Consider the following 25100-nt stretch of genomic DNA (forward strand, 5'->3'; position numbering starts at 1 on the left):
CCAGCTTCCAAACTGGCTAATTAGCACTTGGCGTTTGGGTGTGAACTGCGATTAGACTGTAAATGTATTTATGGAAATGAGAGGTGTTATTTAATATGCTTGAGAAGGCTTAATTGAAAATCTTTCTCTTAAGGAAGTCTATTTTAGTGCATATGTACGAAATTTTGAAAATAAAGGGTTGCGCTGGGTAGATTTACTGCTATTAGCATATTTTTATTGTTCATCCTTTTGGTTTTTCTAAAACAAACTTTTTGTTTAATTATAAATTGTAATCAGATGTTGCCATTCAACACTCAACTTAACATTTGATCCATATTGTTTCATTGCTCTGGGCTTGAAATATGTTCCAGAGCAGTGGAGGGTATGTGTGAACTTGTGTGGGGCTAAAGCAGTTGGTTTTAGCTTTCTATTGCAACTTAATAAATTTATTTTAGAAAATTCCTTACTCCTCCTGTTAATATTAACTTAGATGAATATTGCAGTGATGCCTACAATCCCCTTGCTGCAGGTTGGAGACAAGAGGATAGAAGAAATTAGGAGAAGGCACGTGGTAATAGCAAGACCCTTGCAAGAACCACCATGAGGTATCAGCTACTGCAGTTCTTGGGAGGACTCTGCCCTCGCTGCAGGCTGCTTCTCATCCCGGGAGAGTGGTCGGGATGCAGGCTGGGTTGGAACACACCCTGCAAAATTAGATTAGAGGATGGTTTTTCTTTTCCTGGAACTGGCATTAGAAGGCTATTGGCAGTGCTGTGAGTTGGAGCTGGTTGCAGGTTGGTCTATTTAACAGGATTTTTTTTTTGGTAATTTTTAACTGCTTCTATCTTATTAAAGGAGTATAAAAATAATGACAAATAGAATATCTCAGTTTGATAGTGGAAGTTTCACAACACCATGAATTAATATATACTGTCCATAACAGTTGGAAACTTATTCAGAATCTCTTCCCCCCCCCGCAATTTTGCCTGTAATGAGGCAGGACTTACTGGCCTTGTTGCTTGATTCTGTTGTGTGGGTTTAATTCTATTTTTTAAAAATTTCTACTTTTTTTTTAATTTGTAATGGGAACACCTCACATGACCAGGCTGCTCTCCATACTGGGCTTTCTGGGCCCCAGAGCGTGCTGGCCAGGCTGGCCGGGTTGTGCTGAATTCTGCACACCCGGAGCACCAACATGCAGTACCACCGGCAGCTTGATCCAACCAATTTGTGCTGGTTTCTTTGAGATTTGGTGTTTCTGTGGTTGATGATAATTCAGACATTGTTTCTGGACAGTGTGGTGGTGTCCCAATTAAATACTGAGGGATGTTCATGTTTCGATGGTGTTTGTTCTGTTAAAAGCTGGAGGATGAAGCAGTTACTCGGTATCTGGTGGCAGTAACTCTGCATGAATCTGCCTTCATCTTGAGACAGGTATAAATGTAAAATATGATCTGAGCATTGAGGAGAGAGCAGGAAAGTCCTGCAGAGCATGGTGAACCGGAGGCTACATCACTGCTTCCTCACTCTGTTTGCTTGTATGCCTCGGTGTAAAAGCACGTTCTTTGCATCTTGGTCTTTGGGTCTCCACAGAAGGAGGACGTAGAGTATAAAACTTCCAAAAAGCAGGGACAGAATTTTCCCCTTCTGAACTGGAGTGAAATAAAGGTGGGCAAGCTTTACTGCTGTGAAAAGTTTCAGGTTAGGATAACCATGCCGATGAACTCTGGTCAAGGTTCGTGATGTCTGTTTTTATTATTAATATCATTTCCCCTTAATCCTGGTAGAGCTGAGAGCATCTCTTATCAAAAAGCTCTTCTGCAGTATTCAGATCTTTAAAAAGTATTTGCCTAACTATTTTTTTGTTCTTTTACTGAGACCAGCTAACTGATACCCCATGGCTGTGCAAATTCTGTTATATGTGGAGCCCTCTGATCGTATATAATTTCAAACTGAAGTAGAGAGTGATTCAAATCTAACATATGTGTATCTCTCTTTCTGCCCTTTAAGTATAAGCTTTCTTTTAATTTCTAAAAATGTATAATGTATTGGAAAGCTCACTGAAATATCTTTACTAATAATTTATTTGAGTTTTTAATTGTAGTTCTGCCTGAATTTCCCTTCTTTACACACAGATTAGATTTAAAAGTTTAATGTGGTGCTTGGACCCTGACACAACTTGGTATCTTTTGCTGGGTGAGATCTTCTGACGCTGGACATCAAACTCGTTTATCAGTTCTGTCTCTTTGACACATAATTTTGTAGACTTTTGTTAGGCCGAATAGAAATTCGCTTTTGATGAAGTCCAGGCAATTAAGTTTGCTGTGCTAAAGTGTTTTCCACAGTGCATTTTGTACTGGGCAGTATCTTTTTTTTGCATGTATTTTTTCCAGGTGAGGTGGATTTGCAACCATTTCTAACCATCAGAGATCAGATGGCCTGACCTCTGGGCCTCCGATTTCTCCGGGCAACTCTTTGACCATGTTTTATGAGACTTAGAACTAGGATAGCTGTATTCCCACTCCTTCGCATCTTATGAAATTGGTGTTATGTGGGAAAAAAGTTACAAAAGTGAGTACCATGCTCATCTTTGGAAAGAAAGGAAGAGTTGTGTCTCTTGTGCGATACTCATGTCTCTTTACTGGGGCAGGATTTGAGCTTGGAAGCCTTGCTGAAGGGCTGTCTCAACCTTTTCTTGAGTGCCTTATATTCTTGAAAGATAAAATGAACTAGACCCTGATATTTGCCAGCGGTTTTTCTCCTCACTTCTCTTTTCACGGGCTTGTAGTTCTGTACTGAAAAACAGACGACTCTGGAGTACCAATTTAGATGCTCCATGAGGTTTCCCCATGAATCATGATCCTCTGTGCCTGGGGGGAAGACTGCTGCCATGCTGTGTTTTCTCACCTAAAGCAGATAAAAGCTGAGAAGCAGAATCCCAGCCAGTTCACCAAAGAAAAATCCCCCAGGGGCTATTAAAAGTCACCACCTCTGGCTTGAGGAATTCATGAACCGCGAATTGCTGGAGGCTCGGAGAATGTCATTAAGTTTCCCTTGCTCTAACACTCTTCCCCAGCAAGCTGCTGCTGGTCGCAGTCAGAGAGACACTATTGGGCTTGGATAAATATTTAATGTTACCTCATATCACCTCTCCTGTGTTCTTAACTTGGAGCTATTCACCCCGTGTCTGATCCTACTGCAAGAGAACAGTCCCTGAAGGGTGCAGGCGGCTGCTGGCGCGTGGAGGGATGTTTTCAGGATGCCATCAGCAGCTGTAAATTGCCTGCGAGGCTGATGTCAGGTGTGGGGAGAGCGTCACTAGGTGATGGTGTGTAACTATGATAATGCATGTTGAGGATGCACTAACACATCGTCTTGGACATTCCTGCCTGCTGGTGTGGCTGTTTGAGGAGTATGTACTTGAGAATGATTTTTATTACTTCATTACTCTCAGCAGTTTAGTTTAAATAACACTTTTGGTCATTTCTGTTTTATGCACTTGAGAACGCATATGTTGGTGTTCTTGATCACATTAATGGAGGGTTATTTAATGGCTGATTAATTGGGAGCGAGCTAGAAATTGGAAGCGTAGAGCAGATGGTTGTTATTTCTGAAGCAAAACAGAGTTGGTTCAGTTGGAAGCATCACCATGTTCTGTGCTGGGGATGAATAAGGGTCTGGGCGTCTTCGTTCCGCGCTGCTGGTATGCAGAGGGGATGCTGGGCAGACGCACCCCGAGCTGGCACAGCTTTGTCTCTGCCTGTACACACGTGTTTGTGTCATATACTGGGAACTGCTTCTTTTCCAAATACAAAAGTGAGGTGAGTGGATATGGTTTCTGAAGTCATATGCCTCTCCAAGGCTCTTCTGATGCTTCATGGGTATGTGTTGTCCCCATTCAAGATATCTGTGGGTGAAATAGCTATCACCTTGACTAAGGTGAAGCTGCACTGCAGCTCTACAATGTCTGCCTCTCGCCTTGTATAAAAGGTGTTCTGGCTGGCTGGGTCACTGGGCTTAATGGTCACTGGGCTTAATGGTTTCCCTTAGGGCGTGTGCCCCCAGTGCATCAGATCAGTACGGCAAGCTCCTTTGCTGATGTTCTCGGATCTCAGTGACCAGCTGCCGGGAGGTAACACACAAATGCAAAGGTGGAGCATGCTGTTCCCTCCTCATCGTTGATCTCTCTTACTTGACATTTTTATTGTATTCCTCAGCTCATTTTACATTCCTGGCTGTTTGTCTTTGCCTACTAAACTTCCACCACTGTCATAAAGCTTTGTAAGTCACATATCCTGGGAAAATATTTGGTCTACATATCATTTCTATTTTGCTGAGAACTTTGACACATTAATGAACACAAACGATGACTTTGCTGTTGAATACTTTTTCAAAATTTACCTTCCCTCTCTCCCTTGCTGTCTTCATAACATGCAATGTCACAAGTATTTCTCCTGGGAGACCTCTCTTAATCCCATTACCCCATCCAAAGTTGTGCTAGCCCAACTGTTTGTGAGGCTGAATGGTGAACCAGATCAAGGAATCTACCGGTGTTAAAAACGAAGTGGTAAAAACTTTACCATGCAAGCATTGGGTCCGTTCCTTGCAGGGAGATGGTTCAGGGGGCACAAACAGAGCAGCAGCACAGGTGCAGGGATGAAGGGCAGGATAAACCAGTTCAGGTCTTGAAATGCTTATGAACTAATTCCCTCTACTTTGGACTTGTTGCTTTCATAGGAGCCAACTCCCATAAACTTCATTGGAGGATGAGGAAATTAAATTCCACTCTCAAGTCATCTTTCTGTGCTTTCTTCCCAGCTTTTACTTTTTCTCTTTTGGTCTCCACTTATGGGATATTTTTGTCCATTTTTCTTTGCTTTTCCTGTAAGCGTAACAGTGTAACGAAAAGCAAACGTTACTTGGTTGTTTGAAAATACAAGGTGAAAAATGATACTTCTGAGTTTTTTCAAGTCTAACACTAAAGTATGTTAAAACAGAGTGAAGTCTTCGCAGGAGGAATTGAGCATTGTGGGGGAAATGAGTTGGCCCTGAAGGTCAGGATGCCAGCTCCAGGTACTGTACGTGTGGTTTTTGCTTTTTGAGCATGTAAGTGTGAAAGTGTGACTTTTTACCATGTTGTTCATTCATGGTTCCTTGATTTTTACTAAACACATTAAGCCATGCTGCTTTATTAATGCCTTGAGAGACCTCACATAATTAAGTGTTTTGTTATTTCGTACATAAATTTTGGTTCTTTTGTTAATGAAAAAATGAAGGATTACATCATGAAAACATTAATACACAGCAACTGCTCTTTCATGTTTTGTAAATGTGAATTTCTCTCTCGGTATGACACAGATAATCTTTTCTTTAGGTATGAGGTTAATCCCTTAAGTTTTCTTTTCTTTGCTTTTTTTGTATTTAGTGGCAGTTATTCATTCTGCAGCCTCCACCACATATGGCATGTATTGCTGCTGGTGAAATGGAATTGTTAATGAGAAAGATAGACTAAAGTGCCTGCAAGAAACTTTATGTGCACCAATGTTCATCTCAGCTCTAATGTCTTTGCCAGAAGTATGCGTACGCCTGTCTCGGTAGTGGAAGTAGTGTGAACTGGACTGTGCCTACAGATTTGGGAGTCTCTTTCTACTTGGGGTTGGTAGTGGTGTAGGTTCTCATTGGCATGTTGAATAAGAAGTAGTGCTACTATAGAGAGCTTTAGGATTCATCTGGGGAGTTGGTTCAGCGCAGGATGAACATTTATGTATTTCAGTAGGTCAGTGAAATAGCTTTTTTCTTTGAAACCGGATTCCTGGGCTTTCTATGGCTGGGAAAGGTACATGGTATTCTGAATGTTGTGTTTGTGAAAATGCAGCTGTGGTAGAAACTGTCATCCTACGTGACATTGAGGAATGCGATAAAAGAGAGCTTGTAGGTTGGGACTAATGCAGTAACAGAGCTCGGGAATATGGAGAAGGGGAAGATGTTACTGGAGAGAAGCGTGAAGATCGCTGTAAAGACTTTGTGCTAGCTCTTTCTTCTACAACAGCTCAATGCGCTGATTCGTCATGATCTTCAAAGCAAATTCACGGAACTGCATTTGTTATAGCTACATTTTCTCAATACAGTTTGTCAGGAGCTGAATGGCAGGTGTTCACATATGAAACTTTTTGTTCTTGTAGGTCCTGCTTTGCTGCTCACCAGTGATAACATCAAACAGCGACTTGGTTCTGGTGCACTGGATAGGTACCTGCCTTCATTATTATTTACCAAAAAATGCAGAAAGATGCTACGCTGGTCTTACAACTATGCAGTGTCTGGGAACAAAATCCTGTGTTCTAACATATATTGTGCTTTCTGATCAAGGTGTTTGGGACAACAAGGTTTCAAGAGTATTTGGTTCAAATGTGGGTGGGGTTTTTTTTCCATAGTTACTTTCTCACTTGTGCAACTGGAAAAACTGAATTGCTCCAAGTGGGTATTGTGTACTCATTCTTAGGGATGCCGTGAAAGTCTTATTGAAGTTCGGCATCACTGCATCCTCTTCCCTCTGTGTATATATCTAATGGTATAAATAATGGAGAAATAAAGAAAGCGTGAGCCTGGAAATGTGGGCAGATAAGGTTCTTAGATTGGACGAGCGAGAGATGCAGGTCTCTGCCCTTCAGATTTTGTGCTTGGCATGTAAGATTTCTCTCTGCGCTGTCAGGAGCTGTGATATAAAACTGTTTGAATTTGGTTTTTTTCTTTTCTGTCCCCAGTATCCATGAATACCGACTAACTAGCTGGCTGGGCCAGCAGGAGGATATTCACCGTATTGTACTCTACCAGGCAGACAGCACCCTTACTCCCTGGACTCAACGCTGCATCCGGCAAGCTGACTGCATCTTAATCGTTGGACTGGGAGACCAGGAACCTACTGTTGGAGAGGTGTGGAAATAGCTCCTTCCCATGTTTGCAGTGTTAACAGTCCAGATCAAAGAAGGTTGTTTCGTACACGTGAATTTTCCTGGGTTTAAAACCCACTGAAGCATAAATAATGAAATATTCCTGAGACATCTGTGTTTATAAATAGAAAAAGAATTGAATGAGGATCCTTGGAAATGGCAAGCTGAATATAAAAGTATTTCCAGCTAGGTTCTTCTCCTCTGAAGAGTCATTTGGGCCAATGGTAAATCAAAAGCCAAATTGCTTTGAAGCAATATGACTATTGCATTTCTGTCCAGAATTTCTTTGCGGGATGTCCAAATAGAGAGGTAAAAATCTTCTGCCTGGATGGAATTCATAGTGTGTGCCTAGGAAAAAATAGATAGAAATTGTATTGAACAAATAATTTAATGTATTTTATTACAGATTGTAAGCCATAATTTTTTGTCCCTTATTATCTATTTTTATTTTTGATATTTTATTAACAAAGTTTGTTGACCAGGCATATAAATTCTGCAAGAAATTTAAAAATAAGGTGACAAGTGGGTTTTTTAGGATTGTGAAGTGTTGAATCTGACCTCCAAAAAGCCTGGGACTGTTGCCATCTGCAGCATTCTTGTGCGTCACTTTGTGTTGGTTCTTCATGACTGTGTGTGGGAGGCAGGAAGCACAGTAAAGGCAAGTCTCCATCAGTTGCCTAAACCAACAAAAAAATAAAAATAAGGAATGCAAGGAGGAAGAAGTGGTCTGATTGGAAGCGAAAGAACAAAACATGCTGAACGTTGGTAGGCTTAAGTATGACTTGGGAAACAATCTCATTTTGCATGAACAGCATGTGTCTGTGCTGTGCATTTAATGGTCTATGTTTTAGGTAAAAAGCATTCATATTTAAGTAGTCAGGTTTGAATCCTTGCCTGATTTTAGAGTTCTGTGTGCCATGTAAGCCCGCAGCTAACAGTGTAGTTGTCTAAATCAGTGTAGTTGTCTAAATCAGTCTTGTTTCAGGGTTCTTAGTGTGCATAGTTGTCTGCAGATTCAGATAGGAATAGGGGTCAGATGCGTATATGCGTGTGTGTGTATATATATATGTATTTCAGACTACAGTATTCTGTTAAACTGATACTGAAGCAGTAAATACCTGATGCCCTCATTCCTTTGGTGTGTATAATGTGCTGTAGCTGGAGAGGATGCTGGAGAACACTGCAGTCCGAGCCCAGAAGCAACTTGTCTTGCTCCATAAGGAGGATGGGCCTCTCCCTTCCCGAACTGTGGAATGGCTCAACATGCGGAGCTGGTGTTCTGCTCATCTTCATCTCCACTGTCCACGCAGAGTCTTTTCCAAAAGAAGCCTGCCCAAGCTGGTAAGGTTCCTGCTTTGGTGGCTGGTCCCTTAGCTGTAGTACCTTGTAATCCATATATCAAAGGTAATCTGATATAATATCATTACATGATATTCTGATGTGCAACTGACTGTTACACAGATAGTGTTCTCTTTAAATCTGTTTGGCCTCAATTTACTATAGGAAGCAGGGATAAGGGGCTCATATCTTCCTTATGGATGGATACTTGGCTTGGCTGAAGACAGTAAATACTATCTCAATGTCCTATGGATAGATATGTACATGCAGTAGAATCCTTTTCATTGGCAGACTTGGGATGCTTTCCAGTAACTTCAAATCCTTGTCAAGAAAGAGAAATAGCTCCAAAGAAAGTACTGTACTACGATGAAATCTCCCAGCTACTCTTAAAAGTATGAGAGATCACTAGAACTGTTTGGATAGTTCATTAACTCTCTTTTTGTTTGAAGAACAGCTATCTGCTTTTTAACAGTATATTGTTGGCTGGTTGTGTAGACTCTATCCTGCTTTTAGAATGACCATCTTCTGCCTCTCTTCTGCAGATAGAGATGTACGAACGAGTATTCCAGAAACCACCAGACCGTCACTCCGACTTTTCTCGCCTGGCTCGTGTTCTGACTGGAAACGCCATCGCACTTGTCCTTGGGGGCGGAGGAGCGAGGTAGGTGCCTTGTCCTGGGCACGCTGGTGCCTTGCCTCCAGATCCTAGAGCACCACTATCACTGGGCTGTGACAGATTGTTCAGAATAACAGGCATCCTGTAAAATCAGCCCTGTTCTGTAAACAGCAGTTGGGGGAGATACTGAGGAGTTGCTTTTTTTACACAAACTTAACCTGCTGTGTGGATTTGTGCTTGGATTTCTGCAGAAGGAACATATGAGAGGTCTCAAGAGGTCACAAACTCTCAAGTTGGGCTTAATACCAGGAGGTGACCAGGGCACTGAATATGACTCTTCTTTCTTTTGTTCGCCTACGCTATGGATTTTTTCCCCCGTATGGATTCTTATATTAGAAAATGGCTCACAATATTTCAAAGGCCCCCAAAGCTCTTCAGAGTTTGAGCAGCAAGAGGGATTGTGTCCTCTAATGGGCAAATGTTCTCTTCTTTGTAATCGCCCAAAATCCCAGGTACCTATACACTTCTGACAGCCTTACTTTACAGAAAGGCTGTATTTTTGCAGACACAAGGACAAGGTGTTTGCTGAACACTCCATTAGAATTCCATCTGAATTCCTGGTGAGCTTTGGGAATAATTTATTACTTATATTTTTCTTTGGAATCCCTTTTTACTTTGAGAGTTTTATGTTGAGGCAGACATAGAATTTAGTAGCCCTTTGTCTCAAGAGAATGCTGTTTTTGTTGTCTTCATCACTATGTTCTTGAAGGCCTTCTTTAAAACAGTGCTTTGAAATACTGCTCTCAAAAAAAAAAAATATAATTTGCACATAGTCTGTCTATTTAAATCCATGGGAATATCACATTTTTTTGTCTTTGGGCCAGTGCGTGCTTTGGGTGGAGTATTCGCTACCGTAAAGGTTAAAGCTCCTTTGTGACAGCTTGTTCTGATTAGTCCCTTGATGCTGAGACAGCCACTGCTTTGTCTGTTTCTTTGAGTGTCCGCAAAGATTCCCTTATGCTGCTTGCTTTCACAGTTTCCTCACTTAAGACGATTTCAGTATTTCATTTCTGAGATAAACACTATCCTGTGGACACACAAAGTAAAGCAGAGGAGGGGAGCTTCTACTTAATCTGGGTATCTCAGGAGGCTTCTAATCGACTGATGCAAAGCACTCATGGGGTTGGCTTTGTTACAAGCTATCTGATATCTCTGTCTCTGTACTGAAGCCTGTGTCATGCTAAAATATGTGCACGTCTATATTTCTGGCAGCACGTTTTGCTCATTCCTTTCCTTTCTTCCTTCTGTAAATACTGCTGTAATTTTTGCCAAACTATTTATTTTTTTGTCCTACTACTTAATTTGCAAGCTACCACCTGCTGGTTTTCAAGAGCAGAGGTAAGAAAGAGCTGGATTATTGAGCCTGTTTGTTGGTCCTGTGTTGTCCTCCTCTGCAAATCTGAACCGCTGCGCTGATACGGTGTTGATTTTAGGATTTCTGGATGCGCACCACTCATTCAGCAGTGTGGCCATGTCCCATTAGCCATTAATTTGCTCATTTCTGCATCCACGCAATATGGAGGACTTTAAGAGGATTAAATGGCAGAATGGATAAATATGATAATTTCTTCTTTCTCTGAAACCCTATTTATGTGATGGTCTATAATGCTTTTTCTGTGGGCTGGGGCTGGCATGTGGATGGTGTCAGCACTGTGCTTCCAGTGGAAGGGTTCTTGTATGCTGTTTCTGTAATTGAATTGTCATATAAATTGTGGTTAGGCGAAAGATTGGGATTTTAAAAAAAACCCTGTTTTCAACATGAGACTATAATTAAGACTCTGAGGAAAGTATGAAGTTAGTCTGAACTCTGTACAAACCTGCCTTTGGAAGGTTCACAGGTCAAAGTAAGTTCTTAGGTCCCCATCTCTACTAACAAGGGAACTTCAAGGGATTATGCACTAGGTACTTAAAATCATCCTGTGACTAAAGCCCATTCCGGCTAAAAACATCTTGATGGGTCACTGCACAGACTCTTGATAGTTAGCATAGCCTTTGGATAATATACTACACAAATACACTGCACTTCTAGAACTACCGTGTTCTAGAAGCATGAATCATACTGGTCACAAAAACCAGAGAGCACTAATAGTTACAATAGTTATTGTGTTCTGTGACTCCAGTAATATCAATTATTTAGTTGTTATTTTGGGAATGTTTGTCTGGCTTCCCAGTGACAGTCAGTTTGGGAGGTTTTACCAGAGCAGCTTCCTAGTAATTATCTTTGTGGTTTGTCATGACAAAAGGTGCATAGGAACTAAAGGTTTTCTTTCTCTTGTGAGTATAAAAATAAAACAAATTGAAGTGATACAGTTCTAAAATTACAGTGTTTTGCTTTTGTTAAGTGCTAACTTAATTTCAGTTAGAAACATGGTGGAGTTTGAGGGAAGGAAAGGGGTTTTGTGTTTAGAAAAATAATACCTTTGAAATGTAGTTGCAAGAATAACGACACATCAAATCCTGCAACAAAGGCATAAACCCTCCCATAAATCATTCTCACGACCTTTAGCCATCCCACATACAGCCCACCCTTTCTTTGCTTTTCTATAGTTGTCTTAGCAAAGCTGTTTGAAAACTAAAATTTATGGGGGGTAAATAATTAATACAGAAGTATCTGGGAATCCCTAGGGCTTTGTTAAAAAAAAAAAAGGGGGGTCGTGCTGTTTCAGAAGACTGACTTAAACAAAATTGTAATGACAAGCTTTGTTGTTGATTATAATGTCATTATTCTAGGAGCGAATGTGGTGCAACGTGCCTGTACCACATAGGCATAATGGGAAAACACAAAGCATTAGACATGTTCCTGTTTGGTTATTTTGATAGGAAACTGTATTTGGAGTAACACATGTGATACAAATACATGATGTGCATAAGATCCTTATTGAGAAGGAAAGACCTATTGTTAAGATCAGTTACTTGCCTTTTTTGGATGTGCTAGCTAAAACACGGCATAATACCCAGCTGCACGTTCATGCTGGGAATGAATGCATGAGGTGCCAGAGACCTTTACCAGCTGGTACTCGTGGAGTCCACACCTCCTGCCCCGTCGGCACTACGTGACGCACGGGTGGACGGGGCTTTTGGCACGCTGTGCCTTTCCCTCTCTCCCCTGCCCTTTCCTTCAGGCAAAGTGTTTAAGCCTTCCCTGAGGAGCTGCTGTTGAAGGATATTTGTAGATATTTCATCAGGGCATCTTTTCTTTTCTCCTTTTTTCCATTTAGTTTACTCCTCAAAACTTATTATTTCACCTCAGCTCTTGATATGTCGAGTAGGTTTTTTCCACAGCGCTTTCGTGCTGACTTTAAGAGTTTGACTCAGACTCACACCTTTTCATTTTGGGCAATTGGCCTGTTTCATCAACTTGTTCTTTCTGACTTTTCTTCTTGATTTTCAGCTCTGGCCCTCTGAAAAGGGAGGATAAAAGCAGCAGCATAGGAGAAGCAAGTTATGCTTTTCTTGTTATGGAGATACTCGTGTCTGAACTTACTTGTTGCCTCGTCTCTCTGTCTGGGCTCCTGAAGCCTGTGCCACGTGCAGGGTGCTCACACTCCATGCTTTTAGAGAAGGCCACACGTGCAGGTCCATCTACCACCTGGTTATTTATTGGCTGCTGTGCTGAGCCTGACTTGGGTCTCTGGGCTCCTTAAAGCCTGGCTTTATCTTCTGATTCGATGGCTTTATCTTCTGATTCGATGGCTTTACCTAATGGTGCAAAGACTAGAAGAGTGCCTGAGAGGCAGATCTCGTAATTGTTCTGCTCTTAGGAGATCATATTTGCCTTCTGCACCCTCAGTGTTTGACACAAGACCCCTGATTCCACGAAGAATAAAACAAGGAGGCTTTACTGCTGCTGCATTCGTTATGTTTGGCTGCAACTCCAATTTATTCAGGCAAGCCTGAGTAAAAACCTGCTTATCAGTCTTGCTTACCTTCTCTGCCACCAGACACTGATCCCTTAGCACTGCTGTTCATCCAGAAGGCAGAATTTGTTTGTGCTTAGTCTGCACTGGGACAAAGACTTGCAGATTATAAGTAATGCCTAGCATAGTCAGGATGGGCAAAACCGCATTCTGCAGTTGGAAGGAACCAAGGGACATACAGCTCAGATTGCCCTATATATGTGGTTTAAGCAAGGAGAAGGTAGGACATGCTCACCTCCACCTTGGGATGTGGTGGATGCACACGTGCATCTCCCAGCGCAGGTACAAGGAACTCTTATTTGAAGGCTGGGTCCAATGTTGGCAGCACGTTGCGAGGTTTTCCAGCTGTCACTGTGCCCCTTTGTGTCTCTGAGCAATCATGGTAGAGAAGGATTGATGAAAAGCTCCCAACATAACATAAGGAAAAACTTGAAACAATCATTTTGAGAACTTGAGAAGATCATATTCTTTTTCTGAATGTTGATGCATGCTTTTAGCATGCATGTTTGGCTAGGAGGTAAGGAGCCTTTGCCTATGAACAAGCTCTGTAGTGCTTCCCTGGCTCCATCTTGTTTAAAAAGGAATTGAATTTGGGTATCGATGACCTGCCTATCCATGTAAAATGTTTGAAAGCAAGTAACTGCTACACTGTAAGATATTATATTCCTACTATAATGTCTTGGCACACTGCTGTCCTCTGGGGCAGAGAGCCTTCTGGGGAGCTCCCGACTGCCTTTAGCAGACAAAGGGATGTGTCGCTGATGTTCCATGGCCTTTAACGCAGTACTTTAATTACAATCTCAGCAATTAAGTGGTATCAGAGTTGGCATAAGTGCAGAGGCTGAATTTGCAGTATGCTCATGTGAGGAGTCAGAAATGATTAATAAAGGTACTAGTATGTTCTGGGGTTTGTTTTGTTTTTCTGTCTGTTTGTTATTCTAACTTGGAGAGGAGCCTTAAAATGTACAAAAATCTTGTGGTCTCATCCCGGGTGAGGGCCGGCTGACTCTTAATTCTGTCTTTTTCCCATGATAATTGAGGACAGGAGTTGTTTTGTGGTTACCTTGTTATTTAGTTGCTTGATGCTTCCTACTTAATTGTATTTTGCCATCTTAACTCTGAGAAACTTTCGCTTCTTCATTGCATGGTGCAAAACTTCAGTGTTTGGCAAGAGGATACACTGCAGGCAACAGAAATTCTGCTTTCACCTCCTGCGAAATTCTCATGAGCTTTTTTCTCAGAGAAGCTATGAAGTCACTGTTTTCTTTCCCTTGCTTGAATTGGTTAAGGAAAAGTTGACAAACTGCCAAAATTAATGAACACGCAAATACTCAGCAGCATAACATGGTAACGCAACAGTTGGACTTATTGGGGCAATGTGCTGCAAGGAAGGGATGTTAGAAATAAAAGCTCTTCTTTTTTTGGGGCTGTTGTTAGCTCTACCAAAGACCAAGGTCAAACGGCAACGCAGGAAGGTCTGGTTTGCAGCACTGCTGCTGTGGAGAAGAGCACTGGGAGCTATAGCTCTGCAACTTATCTAGCGACTGAGATCCCTTCTGGACTGTCACCTTTTGGTCCATGGTCCACAAAAGGAGGGAGAAGCATATCTGTTCCCTGAAAACAGGGAAGACTGCACAGAAAATGTCTGAGTTTAGTGAGTCATCTAGGGCATAATAAGAGTGAAGGCTCCTAGGTCCGGACCGAGGTTCACACACCGTGGGGTGGAGCAGGCTGGCTGGTAGTGCAGTGGTGGAGCTGACCTCTCATACCCCAGCCTACAATGTGTGATGAAACATCTGAGGAATAAAAAGCTGGAATTTGAGGTGGAAATGATATTCCAATGACAAAGTGCTGTCCTCTGGATGGACAGTTTGCTCACAGGATGCAGATAACGCACGTGTCGTGCTGTAGCTTCTTTTCCTGCGGTGCAGGTGATAGCAGCAGCGCGGTTATGAAACCCTGTTGCTCAATCTTGGGCAATAACAGAATCTCCCGGGGAGATGGTGCAGGTGCTTCGGATTAAGTTCCAGCAGTTAAGGAAGATTAATTCTTATTCCTCAGCTAAGACGGATAACTAACGATATGAGACTTTTTACCCCTATCAGTGGGAGAAGTGTGTGCGTGTGGACGTTGTCTTTAAACTACCACTGCAGAGCTGCAGTACTTGAAATGGAGACGGTGGGCTTGTAAGATCAATTACTGTGCCTCAAATACAGGCTAGTAACTGGAATTGTGAACAGAGTTGCTTTTTTAAACTATTAAACTTGACCACAAGCACCCAGATGATGTGCTGGTACAAGAATATGGGGCGGGGAGTGGTGGGAGGAGAGGGAAGGAATTTGGTGCCTGAATTCAGCAGCTACCTCCAGAGGCATGCGCTGGAAGTACTGTCATAAAGAACACAGAGCAGTGTTTTTCCCTATGAGATCCTAAACATACTCAATGTAGAGACTACAGAAGGGATGAAAGAAAATCCCATGGGAATTTCTTGGACTCTTGATGTTCCTCACACAAGTTGGAACACAGTAAATGTTTTTCAGCTCCATTGCTGGGTTCAAAACTTCAGATAGACTGAGTCTAATGAGGGGCACCCCAAGGTACGAGGGATAGGGTTCTGTGGAGCCCAAATGTGCTGGTATTACCAGTTCCTTGTGCTGGAGAATAAAAGTAATGCTCACCTTGAGAACTTGCTTAACAATGTCTTCTCCATGCTTCCATTCCTATCTAATCTTATATAATCTATTTACCCTTTTTCTTTTCCACCTGGTCATGTCTCTGTTAGTCTGTAAGCCTCCGTTTTCCCTTTCTGACACATCCAAGCCCTAAGATTACCCAGTTTCTTTGCACCCTTTTCATTCCGCAGTCATTCCTGCTTGTCTTCTTTATATCTGCCCTTTAGTTCCTTTCTCAGTCTTTGCTTTCAAGTCCTCTCTCGAAGCACCTATTGCAAAAAATGTTGTTTGCCAACTGCTTCTACTGTTCTGGGGGGTGTTCTTATTTGTCAACTTAACAAAAATGTACTTGGCTTTGAAATAATTCTCAGGTCATGCAGTGCGCTTCGGGACTGCACTGCATTTTGCAAATAGAGTATTGATAGCAATGTTTAAGGTTGCTCTCAGTGGTTTACAAGGGGATACAGGTATCCCCTTCATTTGTTATCTCTATCTCACAGTGCTTAAAATTCACAGTAAACAGAGGGCTGACAGCTTGAAAAATATGTAAAAATTAGATTGTGATTCTTTGAAGTATTCAAAAAACATAGTCTGATAAAACACTTGTTCTGAAGTAAGTTATGAAACAAATTTCTTGCTAAAACCATTGTTCTTCATTCTGACCTTGGCTAGGATAGTTCTGAAAGAGCAACAGCCGCCTCTCCAAGGTGCTTGTGGTGTCATAAGTTACTGCAGCTATTGAGGGTTAAATCACTGAAGCAAGGAACGGGCAGTCAGGATTTCACTTTGCTGGTGTTCTGCTCCTGACGTCGCATGGGCTTGAGCATATGGCTTAAATGCTTATAACTTGTGTTCTCCTTTTGTAAAATGAGGTCTTTGCCATCTCAGCTTTGGCATCTGAGCAGGTCACCCTTTATAAACTGCTCTGAAGCACTTATATGGAAGAGAAGTATAAACCATTAGCACTAGGAATTGTTTGGGCTTTTAGGAGGGTATTGTTATCTCTAAATGTGTATGGATTTATGCTCTCATCTCATGGGTTGGATGTGTCTGGGGAATTTGCTTGAAACCTGGCATCCAGACCAATTATTATGATAAAGTTAACTCTTTATTCCAGTGTGCAGTGGCTGAGGAGTAATCAGGCTGCTGGTAACCCTGTTTGTGTTGTCTGGGTGCAGTGCCAAGACATGGTCAACATTTTTGCAGGGGCTGCTGAGATTTGAGAGTATCCTTGCCTGTTCTGGGCAGCAAAGAGTCAAGGAAAGGACTACAAGGAAACCCTGTAGTCCCTACCCAATTCTGGGCAGCACCAGCTCAGACGGCATCTTCCACGGTGCAGAGATGCTGTAGGAGAGGGGCTCTGATGGAAGCCAACAGGTTCCTGAGTAGCTGCAACTGAGTCTGTAGGATGTGCCAGGTCCTAATCAGCTGGGGTGTGTGCCTTTGCTTTCCTGGTGTCGTGGAAAGGTTCACGGCTGGACGTGGTGATGTGTGGTCTTGTAGATCTAATGTGGGTCCAGCACTGTCCTCAGGCAGGTGAGCAGCCTTGGTGGTGTGGAGAGCGGCAGGCAGCGAGCGGTGCTGGGCTCTGCTCGGGTTTGGCCAAGATCCCTGTCTCCAGCTTGGTGTCTGGTAGTCCCGTACGGAGCCAGTCTGGCATAGATTGGGTTCTTCTGCACTCAATTCACACCATTTCCTAATTTCTGCTTATACAAGATAAGAGTGAGGATTTTTTGCAATTCCTGTTTTCTCTTTTTCTCTCGCCCTGATACAGTCAGGCAACATCCATGACACTCGTGTTTCATTTCCGATTGCTTGCTCAAGATACTAAGATGGCATGTAAGGACTCTGCTTTCCTTTTCCATAGTAATTCAGGTCTTGAAGAACATGCACTGCTAAAAGGATCCCGTTCCTCATCCTGATATTGCTGTAAAGGGTGTCAGGAAATGGAACTGAAATATGAAAGAAACTTGAAAAATGCTTCTTCCCTTCTTTTAAACAGAAGAATGAAGCTTACCATCCAGTACCTGCAGTCTGTCAGTGGCCAATAACGGCTGATGAAGAAAGATTTCTGCAGTATGGAAGTGTCAAAATGATATGAAAGAGGCTGAATCTGCTTTGTGTCATGAAAAAAACCCTGAATACTTGAAATATCCTTCCTCCAGTTCCCTTTCTTCAAAGTAATCCCTTTGTACACCAGGCCAAATCTGCCTTTCGACATTTGGAAGGGCAGAAAGTTGGCAGCCCTGAGGTTAATCCTTGTGACCTTTGCATTAGTCAGCCTGCAGTCTTCACCCTCCTTCACGTACAGTTAGCTTGCTGCTGGGGTAGGTGCATTTCGGAGGAAAGGAAGCTATTTGATGGCCTGTAATACGGTTTTGTGTGTGTAGATAGATACCTGTATCTCAGTGCACAGTGGAGTTGTAATTTTTCTTTATTATATCCCTTTTTGAAGCTCAGACTGATGTATGGGGGCTTCAGAGCTTGTAATTATTCCTATAGGTGTTTGGCGAAGTGGCGTATGCTCTGCATGTTTGTGCTCTTGCCATGAGTACAGCATCTGTTGCCACATGCAGATAAAACAGGCTGAAATCTGAATTCCAGTGTCAGACACGCAGTCAGGCTCCTGGATTCCCTGTCTTTCAAAAAGCAGATTTGATTTCAAGGCAATATCCAGGAGGTAAAATAACAGAGAAGAGTCTGAACTCTTTATCCTTAAAGATAAAATTACACCTTTGACTTGGTATTTTACTTTTGGGGCTGTTTTGTAGAGGCTGGAGGAGAAAGATAAGGAATGTGGGCTCTTCCTTGGAAAAGATGATGATAACTTATGTTTGGATACCTAATTTGAGTCTTATTGAGGTCAGCCCTAGAGTATATTGTTTGAACAAACAAAACCCAAGTCCTAAACATAAAACAGTGAGTTCTGAGTATTTGCTTTTGTTGAGAAAACCTCATGAGACATTGCTGTGAACTTGTACTGAAGGCTTCAGACTTTCTGTTTGCAAAGGGTTGGTAATAGCGTAATTGCTCCTAAGGGGCTTTGTTTTGATTTCTTCAGGGAGGGACCATCTTGTGTGTCGCCCGAGAGCTCAGCCATATTAATCGTGTTTATGCATCTGCTCAAGTTTCTGCCTCAAAGTGCGGTTGTCTTAAACACAGACAGAGCCGTGTGGCTGTTATCAGATCTGAATGCTAATTGCTCGGTGAGTTGTGTAATAGTTGGGTCATCACATGCACATAAAAGCCATGTTCATATGGCTTGGCACCCACGTAATGCTTAATGATCTGATTTTTCTTTTTCCCATCTGTAGCACCTATGTAATTGCTCATTTGCTCCCATTTGCCATGGAGGTTGAAGATTTTAATGGCTTCTATTAAATCCTCCAAGCATATGGAACTTGGGAGCCATCTACTTTAAAGTTTTGATTTTAAAAAAAATAAATTAATTGCAAGTGGTTTATTTGGACTGTCCTGTCCTGATCTTCAGTCTTCAAACGACCAAACTCATTTATTCATAGCAGTACTTTGATATACAGATGAAATTAAACAAGGAGATGGTGGAACTCTTGTTCCTAGCTTTGCACCTCTTTTTCTCAGCTGAAAAAACGTGTGCCGTGTTACAGAGCTGCAGGTTTGAGGGAATGCTTTCCACGTAGTGGTTGTAATGCTCTGCTGGCAAGTCCATGTGCTTTCAGGAAGATGGTAAAGCTCTTGCATTGCTGTGATTTTTAGGAATCTCTGTCTAACCTTATCTGGGCAGTGCACTTCCCTGTTAAGAAAGAGGAGATTGGAGAAGTAAAATCACAGTTAAATTCTTTAAAGTGCTATGCTTTTGTATTTCTGCAGCTTCCAGACATGCTCAAAATGGGTTCTTCTAAGACTTTTCACAAATAAGTCTCAAAGGGGTGGGGGAAGAAGGATGTATTTGTTTTCCAAAGAAATGATCTTTCTTTGCAGATAACTGAATTGTTTCTTGGCTCAGAGTAAGAAACAGGATTTTGTTTGGCATCCCCAAGTAGAGAGTGACGAGGGAGTGCAGTTTGCCATTCAGCCTCTCTTCCCTCCCTCCTCCTGCACACAGCTGCCAGAGTGTGCTGCTGGCAGCTGGGATCCGAAAGCAAAAGCCCTGGTACATTTTCTGATTTGCTTTTACTCTGGCTTTATTTTGTGTTTTTTCTCCCCTGCAATGGCTTACTCATCCCTTCACACCCCAAGACTGGGTAGACCTGACAGCCCTCCTGAAAGAGCTGAACAATTTTTGCTCATTTACTTGTGTGTCAGGCACGAATCTTTCTGTTTAAAGCTTGTTCTAAAGTTAGTGTATAAAGCAGAAACAAGATCAGTGCTAAAAGGACATTGTAGTTGGATTTTCTTGCAGGAAGGTAGTTTCATTGGGGTTGTAATAGAGAGGAGCTGCTTTTTCTGCTGTACTGCGCTGAGTGCGCAGGGTTAACGTCCATGGCACGGCTAAAGGGAAAATGGCTCCTTATCTCTGGGTTAAGGAGATGGTGGGAATCTGAGGGCAGAGCTAAGTGGGAGGATGAAATGAGGCTGTTGCTAATGGAGAGGAAGACAGGAAGAATTCAGGTCTCTGGATCAATGCGTGTCTAACTGGGGGCAGTTTTAAAAATGGGCAGTGGAAGAGAGAAAGCTTCCTTCAGGGCAGGTGCTGGGAAGGATCCTGTTGGCAGCTGGATGGTGGGGTGAGAACCAGGTAATGCGGGATTATTCCCTTTATTTAGCTTAAAATGGGGCTTAATTAACGAATTTTGTCCTGATTGGAAACTTCCTTGTAAGCGTGCAAGTACTACAGCAGGGGGAGAAATGCAGCAGCCTGGATTCTGTTATCCTTTTGAGCTGACATCTCAATCACTATAATTATTCTGGCAAATTTATGGTACCGGGAAGTTTTATGGTCAGGGAAAGCTGGGAAATAATGTTATTGGAAACGTACAAGTGTGGTTAGTTCTCAAAGCGATGTTCGTATGTATTGGTGCAGCTGCAAAAGATCAAAGGTGCCAAATTGGAGATAATACAGTCGCAACTTGTAGAAGACTTGCTTGATTTCTAAGTCAGTGACTGTGCCACTCAACATCGGGATTAGCAACAAAACATGTACCAAAAAAATGCTACTTTTCTTATATAAAGAAGAAACTTCTCTTTATCTCACGTTTCCAGATACCAGTCTATATAGCCCTTCATTTAAATAACATCTAATCTCCCCCCTGCCCCAATACAATGAGCACCTCCAGCATAACTCTGAGAAGGTCTCTAATACCACCACCACTAAAGAAGTTACTCAGGTAACAGTTCTGTAGTGGACGGAGCTGTATCCGTTAGCCTGAGACCCACTAATTCAGTAACCAGCCCCAGTTTCGGGGTCCCGGTCCGAGAAGCGCGGGTGAGCCCGCGTGCTGTACCTGGCGGTTTTCGGGACGTGCTGTCTGTTCCCGTGGGCAGGAGGCTCAGTCACCTTCAGTTTCTCTCTAGCGCTTTCAAAGCAGCGTTGGCGCATCGTTGTCCGATGCATCACTTTTGCATGTCTCTAAGATGGATATAGTAAATACATATTCATCTGTAGCTTACCGCGTAAGCTGGGTGATCGAGCAACTGCTTGTAACGTGCTTTGAATCAAAGCTGTTACATGAAGGAAAAACTGTTTTCATTTGTATAGCTTTGCTTCTTCAGGAGTTCTAAGCTTATGAGGGAGCCTTAATTCAGGTTTGTTAGGCTCTAGTGGAGCTCAGTGAAGTCCCCTTGGCAATTTCTCTGTTTTTCTACCTACTTTGCCGCTTAACTACGTCAGGAAGGTGGTGCAGCAAGCCGTGTGTCCTGCTCTGGGGAGGCTTTGGTTAGAGACACAGTAAAGCTCTGCAGTAACCATGACCTTAATCCTCTTTTTAACCAAAGGAAATAACATCTCTTCAGTGCATTCAGAGAGATGTCCTTCATCCTGATGAGTCAGTTAGGAGAAGAGGTGGGTGCTGGGGAGGCTGAATACCTGAGCTGTATTTTCTCTTCCTTTCTGAAACTGAAGTGGACTTCGGAGGTGTGGGGAGCGATCGAGCTGCAGCCTTGCCTGGCTGCTCCATTAGTCACGGTCTGAAAGATGAGTCTCCCCTCTCTGTGTGCTCACGGTATCATGTTTATTCTTCCTAATGCTGACAGGCAACATCCTATTGATACATTAAATGTGGCTTGGGGAGAAAGTATTGGTGCACAGTCTCTGTTTTTTATTAATTGTATTTTCTTCAGCCCCCTGACCTGAGCATAGAGGACAGCTTGTATTCCTGCTGGCACTTTAATCTGAACTGTCCTGCTGCATTTGCTTGCTTCTTCCTGAGAGTCATATCTAATCTCAGCTCTGGCAGGCACGTGCGGAGCAGACACATGCATGTCTCGCAGAAGAATTTTTTCTTTTATCAGTTGTGCTCTAGACTTCGTGCATTACAGTCACATGCCAGTGGCATTTCCCCAGGGGATGAAGGCAAGGGCTTGTTTCAGGAGCAGGAATTTTCCTGCAAGACCTTCTGGCAGAATGTTTGTGCTCTCTGCTTGCAGTGCCTTGTTATTTCAAGGAAGCATGTCTTCAACACTGTAATTCTTCTCCCTGCTTCCTGCCCACTTATTTGTGATCATTAGTACAAAGAAGAGATGGCACTTGAAATTTAGGAAGCACGGCACTGCTTTCGGAGGCTATTTAAGCATATTGCAAGCACGAGCTTGGTCGGTAGTGCAGTAAGTGGCACTGCAGGGCAGCTGATGCACAGAGCAGCCCGTGACTTGCCTGGCTCAGATCAGGTTGCGAGACAATGGCAGAGGTGAAAACGGAGCGTGGCTCTTATTTCCAGTTCTTCCTCAAAGTGGTTGATGCTCTTTCCGCTCTCTCTGCAAAGGGCACTAATTAATTAGGCCTGTCCCAGGGAGTGATATACGATGGAAAAGAGTTTTTGTTAATATATAGACCCTGCACTACTTGGGCAAATCTTTGGGTTCTGGTGCAAATTATTTGAAAGTAATCTTCTAGGTCATTTGTCCTTGGTGCCAGGAGTCCCTGTCGCTGTCCTGGGGACAGGCGTTAATCCTGGCAGGGGAAATGCTCCATCCAGCTGCACTGTCAGGCGGCTTTAAGGCAAAGGACAGCTGCATGCGCAGCTTCAGCAACATATTGTGCATCTGAGAAGCTCCTTCCTTGTATCTAGATGGCCTCCCCTGTTCCTCCTTACCTCCAGAGTAAGTGACATTTAGCTCCATGTCAGCCAGGTAACCGGAGATTTCCCCGTCCCTTGCTCTGCTCCACGCGAGTGCTCTGGCACTGATGTGTACATCCAGCGTTGCCACAAGCAATCGTCCTTTGTACTCCTCTTGCCAAACACTTGTATTTTCACACGTTGCCCTAAAACGGGACAGATCCCCTGTGAAGTTGTGCCTGGTACATGATCCCTGTTTTGGTTTTGGGGGTTTTTTTTCTGCACTGGTACTGTGACTGTTAACAGGGACGTGGCTCCTGGCTTCAATTTCTTTTCCTCTTTAGTTGTAGTATGAGAGCTGCCCACACTGGCTATCCGTGATGCACCGGCAAGTTGTCAGTGAGCGGGATGCGTGCTGCCTGGCAAAGCGCCGGCTCCGGCACACAGCTTCCCTTGGCAGCCTGCCTGTGTTTATGTACGCCGTGAGCTGCGAAGAAGTGGCCGAGAGAGAACCAACAGCGACGAGTTGTTGAAAAGTTTCATGTAGTAGCGTTGCTGGGGTAGCGATGGCCTAAAGCTGTAGGGAGGGGAAAAAACATTTAGGAAGAAGTAGTATCTTTAGGAGGCCAGGTGGTACATGGAGAAACGAGGTGGGTTCGGGCACACTTGACTTTCCTCGGGATTTTAGTTTGCACAAATGGATTCAACCACGAAGTTGTTCAGGATGCTGGAACTGGAAGAATCAGCTTTTTAGTCGTGTATAAATGAAACATAACAGTCTGGCAGTCAACAGGAGGTCCCTTTCTGAGCAAGAAGAGTACTTACATTCCCATCTTGCACGCCTGTGCTTTGAAATCGATGCGTCTGTTGGAGATATGTGGCTGTTACACATTTAGCTGGAAGATTGTATTGTTGCCAGGGACTCTGCCGACGCAAGACACAGAGGTGATGGCTTGCCAATAGAAGTAATAATAATCTCTTGTTATTTATTCAAGGGCATCATACAGCAAAGTAAAAACAAATCCAGAGTGATCACATCAAATCCTTTGTATTTTATGGACACACGAACGCATGAATGAGGAGATGCAGTTTCAGAAGAGGTTAAAGGGAGAGAATCCAGTCTGGAGTTAGTCCTGGCCAGTTTAAAATTGCAGAAAATGCTTTACAGTACTTAACATGTCCTAACAAATCCACGTGATGCAGGCTTTCTCCAGAAAGCGGGCTCGATAGTGTGAGGTCTGTTCATCAGCGAAACATCAGTGTCAGCTAGTGACTTACACACAGGGAGAAAGCAACAGTAAGCGCTGGGCACCAAAAGCAGATTGCAAAAATAGCTACAACCTAAAAGCCTAAAAACAATGGGCTCCTCTTGCAGGGATAAAAATAGAATTATTTTTACTTAGGGCATCTTATGAGAAGAAGCAATAGTAAAGCAGAGGAAGGAGAATTTGGAGAGGAAAGCTAAATGAGCCATTTTCTGCTCTTGGATTACACCAGTACAGATCTGTCATTGAAGTCATTTACACCAGTATAACCGAGAACCTGTCTCAAAGCATTTCAGCAGCTGGAGGGGATTTATTTAGATGGAAAGAATGTGTTCAGCATAGCTTGGCCAAATGACACCTACGGTGGACTTGGCAGCTGTTAGCAAGTATTTATAGGATGTAAACAGCAAGGGGAAAGAGGACGGAAATAGAGCAAACTGGGGGGGAACAGAAAAATGGGATGAAAATGGGCAAAGGTGGATTTTGCAGCCATGTGGGTTAGACTGCAAAGCATCCATCCAGGTGGAATGAACTAATTGACTTACTTGATATTAATTGGACAAAGCATTTGAAACCAGAGGCCGTAATTTTGTACCGATAAGAAGGCAATCAGCCTCCACTGTTAATGTCTCCGCTTCTGTAATGGTTCTGCAGAACGGACAGGAATCCCCCTCCCATTAGGGGATTGCTGTTTATAAGATCAGATCAAGTGTTCCACCTATGCTCTCTTTTCTGATGGTAGGTAGTAGTGATTGCTTCAGAAACAAGTATTTGCAACAATTAGCAGCTTCTGAGCTTCCTGAATGCAAGGTTGCACCTCTGATTTTTCACATTTATAGCCACTGACAGCCTGGTACCTGTGATTCATCCAGTCCATATTTAAATCCTTTTGGGATTTGACCTCTTCAGCATGTGGTAACAGTGGTTTCCCCAATTTGTGCTTTACATACATGTGTCTGTGTGTAAATTCTTTCCTTTAGATTAAACTTTCTGCATGGTGATATCATTGGCTGGCCCTGCATGTCTCCCGTCAGTCATGATCTTCCCCAGTTGGAGATTCGGGTCTAGTTTCTTCTCACGTGAAGTCCTTTCCATATTCTGGTCATCTTTTGT

The 25100-nt window shown here is 42.9% G+C and overlaps 1 protein-coding gene across 1 annotated transcript in view; it reads left to right on the forward strand.

The window, feature by feature from the left end:
* The window catches only part of PNPLA7 (patatin like phospholipase domain containing 7), a 126251-nt gene that overhangs the window by 66215 nt on the left and 34936 nt on the right, over positions 1 to 25100 (forward strand). The window contains 4 exon segments of the mRNA XM_059828765.1: positions 6162 to 6225; positions 6741 to 6909; positions 8085 to 8267; positions 8807 to 8925. Of these exon segments, the coding sequence (XP_059684748.1) occupies positions 6162 to 6225; positions 6741 to 6909; positions 8085 to 8267; positions 8807 to 8925 (535 nt within the window).

The sequence above is a fragment of the Gavia stellata genome, chromosome 24, assembly GCF_030936135.1.
Source record: "Gavia stellata isolate bGavSte3 chromosome 24, bGavSte3.hap2, whole genome shotgun sequence".
NCBI lineage: Eukaryota > Metazoa > Chordata > Aves > Gaviiformes > Gaviidae > Gavia > Gavia stellata.